This window comes from Cebus imitator, unplaced genomic scaffold (genome assembly GCF_001604975.1).
Source record: "Cebus imitator isolate Cc_AM_T3 unplaced genomic scaffold, Cebus_imitator-1.0 Scaffold0, whole genome shotgun sequence".
In the NCBI taxonomy this organism is placed as follows: Eukaryota; Metazoa; Chordata; class Mammalia; order Primates; family Cebidae; genus Cebus; species Cebus imitator.
The window spans coordinates 3,999,471-4,003,443 of NW_016107315.1; the positions used below are offsets into that span (position 1 = coordinate 3,999,471).

Consider the following 3,973-nt stretch of genomic DNA (forward strand, 5'->3'; position numbering starts at 1 on the left):
GGAGAATTGCATGAACCCAGGAGGCGGAGGTTGTGGTAAGCCGAGATCATGCCACTGCACTCCAGACTGGGCGACAGAGAGAGACTCCGTCTCAAAAAAAAAAAAAAAAAAAAAAAAAAAAAAAAAAGAATTTTGCGTAGTATTTGGGAACCTCAGATATTCTCTGCTTAAAACCAGCCTTCTTACAGGAGCCACTTCTGTTTCCCTGAAGAAGCCTAAAATAAACAGCATTACAATAGTTTTTCATCATCAGCGAGACAGTCCCAAAGTCTGCTAAGGGCACTGTGCTACCTATGTTGTCCATTTCCTACACAAGGTCCTAGGGTCACATGCCTAACAGACTCCTCCTTAAGGGGACAATCTGATCAATCAGCAAGGCTTCCTGAATCAACTCCTACAGGATTTCCAGCAGCTCCTTCTCCACATCTCCACTGCCACTGCTAACTGAACTCAGTTCTGCCTTCCCTGTCTAACCAGAGCAGCCTCTGCTACTAGGCAAAACCCTCAGTAATACTCTTTTAGGCTTAGCTCAGCTTTTGAAAACTCTAGCCTCAGCCACAGTAGCACTTTGCCACTCATCCTTCCCCTGCCAAAAAAGCCTCTGACTCTAGCCAAATCAAGCTGATTGCTAGGCCTTATCTAGCTTCAGTTATCTTTCTATTCCCTGCTCATGTGATCCCCCTCTGCCTGAAGGGCCCATCCATCACACCATTTCCTTAGTTTTCCATGCCTATAATCCCAGCACTTTGGGAGACCCAGGTGGGAAGACTGATTGAAGACATGATTTCAAGACCAGTCTGGACAAAAAAAGAGAACCTTGTCTCTACAAAAATACCAAACAAAAGAATTAGTTAGGAGTAGTGACACATGCCTGTAATCCCAGCTACTTGGGAGGCTGAGGCTGGTGGATCGCCTAAGTCCAAGAGTTGGAGGCTTTAGTGAGCCACAATCACACTATTGCATTCCAGCCTGGGTAACACAGTGAGGCCCCATCTCACAAAAATAAAAAGAAAAGATTCCTTACCCTCCACTAGTAACAATTTCCCTTAAATAACCTTCAACAGGACCTTTTCCAATATGACCCTCTTTTTCTTTTTTTGAGGCAGGGTCTTGCTCTGTCACTCAGGCTGGAGTACAGTGGCATGAACACAACTCACTGTAGCCTTGACCTCTTGGGCTCAAGTGATCCTCCTGCCTCAGCCTCCCAAGTAACTGGGACCACAGACAAGTGCCATTAAGCCTGGCCTTTTTTTTTTTGGAGATTTATTTTACCATATTGGCCAGGTTTGTCTCGAACTCCTGGGTTCAAGCAATCCTCCCACCTTGGCCTCCCAAAGTGCTAGGATTACAGACATGAGTTACCATGCTCAGCCTCTGACCCCTTCTGATTCTGCATTGTCACCATTATCTGCTGACCTTAGCTACTCATCCATACGCTTTTTTGAGGCAGGATCCATAGCTCCGTATCACTGTACCATCTAACATGGACACTGTAGCAGATGTGCAGTGGATTACAAATAATGGAATGATAACCCACTATTAACTCTAATATCCTGTCTCACATTTGTCACATTCATTTCTTTCTTTTTTATTTTTTGAGATGGGGTTTCACCATATTGTTGAGGCTGGTCTCGAACTCCTGACCGCAGATGATCCGCCCACCTCGGCCTCCCAAAGTGCTGGGATTACAGGCGTGAGCCACCGCGCCCAGCCTTGTCATATTCATTTCTTCCAGGATTTAGAAACCCAAAACTGTGGGAATCCAATGCTTATTTTGAGCTTTATCTAAAATTCAACTAAACATTGGTCAGAATATTACTTTGATAACTCCAAGAAAAAAATTCTGGCACAATACTGTATTTACATCTTTTAAAAGCATGTTTCAAAACCTCACATTCATTTTTACCAAGAACACTGGCCGAGCAACATACTGTGTTCAAGGGTTGGGGACACAGAGGTGACTGACTAGGTCACACAAAGGCCTGTTTTTAGAGATGTTGTGGTAGAGATGAGACGTGTGTTGATAGCTACAGTAAAGCTGCTACACAAAAGTCATGAATACAGTGCCTTAGGAAGAGAGTAAGTATGAATAAACTCTGCCTGGTAGATCAGGAAAGACTTTACATACAGGTGTCTCCAGGCAGAAAAAGGCACAACAGTAGAGCAATGGACATGTCCAAAGTCCAGGATGTGGGAAGCAGGGTGTGGCTGGAAGGAAGGGTGAGGACCAGAGATGTTGCTGGAAATCAGGCAGTGCCAAGTACACTAAAACTCTAATTGGCCAGTCTGAATAAGCCTTCCTTTTCAACAAGCTTTTCTGAGGTTTCAAATGGATAGTTTAATTTTCAACAAATCAAAGGGTGGCCAGATTATAAAGAAAATTATGTATTTGCCAATCACCCTCATCTATTAAGTAACTAATTCAATAAAAATGTATTATCCTCTAGAAGCTACTGAAGAAACAAGACCTACTCCTGTGGTTAGAGAGATTCAGAAAACTCAAACACCGAGCTTCAAAGCCTAAACAGAAATATAGTAATAAATATGGTAATTTACCATATTTATATTTAGGCTTTGAAGCTCAATGTTTGAGTTTTTGGAATATCTTTTTTTTTTTTTTGAGACAGGGTCTTGCTCTGTCGCCCAGGCTGCAGTGCAGTGGCACAATCTCAGCTCACTGCAACCTCCACCTCCCAGTTTCAAGTGATTTTTCTGCCTCACCACCCTCCCCCAGTAGCTGGGACTACAGGTATGCACCTCCACGCCCAGTTAATTTTTGTATTTTTAGTAGAGACAGGGTTTCACCACATTGGCCAGGCTGGTCTCAAATTCCTGACCTCAAGTGATCCACCCGGCTTAGCCTTCCAAAGTACTGAAATTACAGGCATGAGCCACTGCATCCAGCCAACATGGTAACTTACTTCTGAACCTAGTTCAGAGAACTCCTCCCTAAAGGCAGAAAAATATTTCACTAGCTGAGATACAGGTTGAGCAGTCCTAATCCAAAAATCTGAAATGCTCCAAAATCTGAAATCTTCTGAGCACCAACATGACAATACAAGTGTAAAATTCCACCCCTGACCTTATTTGATAGGTCACAGTCAAAAGGGCAGTCAAAACTTTTAGACTGGGCAACATAGTGAGCCTGTCTCTATGAAAAACTAGCTGGTGTGGTGGCATGCACCTGCCACCTACTGAAGTAGAAGGGTCACTAGAGCCCAGGAGTTTGAGGCTGTAGTGAGCTACAATTACATTGCTATACCCAGCCCGGATGACAGTCAGACCCTGTCTGTAAAAAACAGAAACAAAAACATCACACAAAATACCCAAACCACACATTGTTTTGTGTATAAAATTATTTAAAGTACTGTATAAAACTACCTTTAACAAGTACAAGGCATATACAAAAAATATGATTATCATGCTTAGACTTATGTAAACGCAAATGTTTAAACTTATGTAAATGCAAATATATATTTAAAAAAAAAAACAAAACAACCAAAACATCAAATATCAAACACTTCTGGTCCCAAGCATTTTGGATAAGGGATGTTCAATCTCTACTGGCTTAAGATAAAATAGTAACATGAGAAAATAATGGTAGAAGCTCAATGTTCATTGTGCCTACTGACTGCTGGTTAGAACTGTCATTTCCCCCTTACATCGCTCTCTGTGATGGTGATGGGAAGGCCGCGCAGCATGATGGTCTTGCTCTCCCTCTCGTCACTGATGTCATGTCTATAGTCGTGCTCACCATAGTCACCATCTGAATGATAGCCATCTTCCGATCGGTCACTGTTCCTTCTTTCACGTTCTCTCTGAATTACAATAAACAAAATTATAATTAACATCACCCTATACACTTTGAAACAAGCCCTCTCCTAGAAATCATCCTTAGCAGGGAGTCAACAGAGATGATACAAGCACTCCATGGTGCTGTTCACTGCAATGTTTTTTTTTTTTTTTTTTTTTT

The 3,973-nt window shown here is 42.3% G+C and overlaps 1 protein-coding gene across 2 annotated transcripts in view; it reads right to left on the reverse strand.

Annotated features, from left to right (window-relative positions):
• Positions 1 to 3,973, reverse strand: part of RBM5 (RNA binding motif protein 5) — a 29,444-nt gene that overhangs the window by 23,757 nt on the left and 1,714 nt on the right. For both annotated transcript variants that reach the window (XM_017521233.2, XM_017521738.2), the window contains exon 2: positions 3,663 to 3,818. In XM_017521233.2, the coding sequence (XP_017376722.1) occupies positions 3,663 to 3,818 (156 nt within the window). The remainder of the gene's footprint in view (positions 1 to 3,662; positions 3,819 to 3,973) is intronic.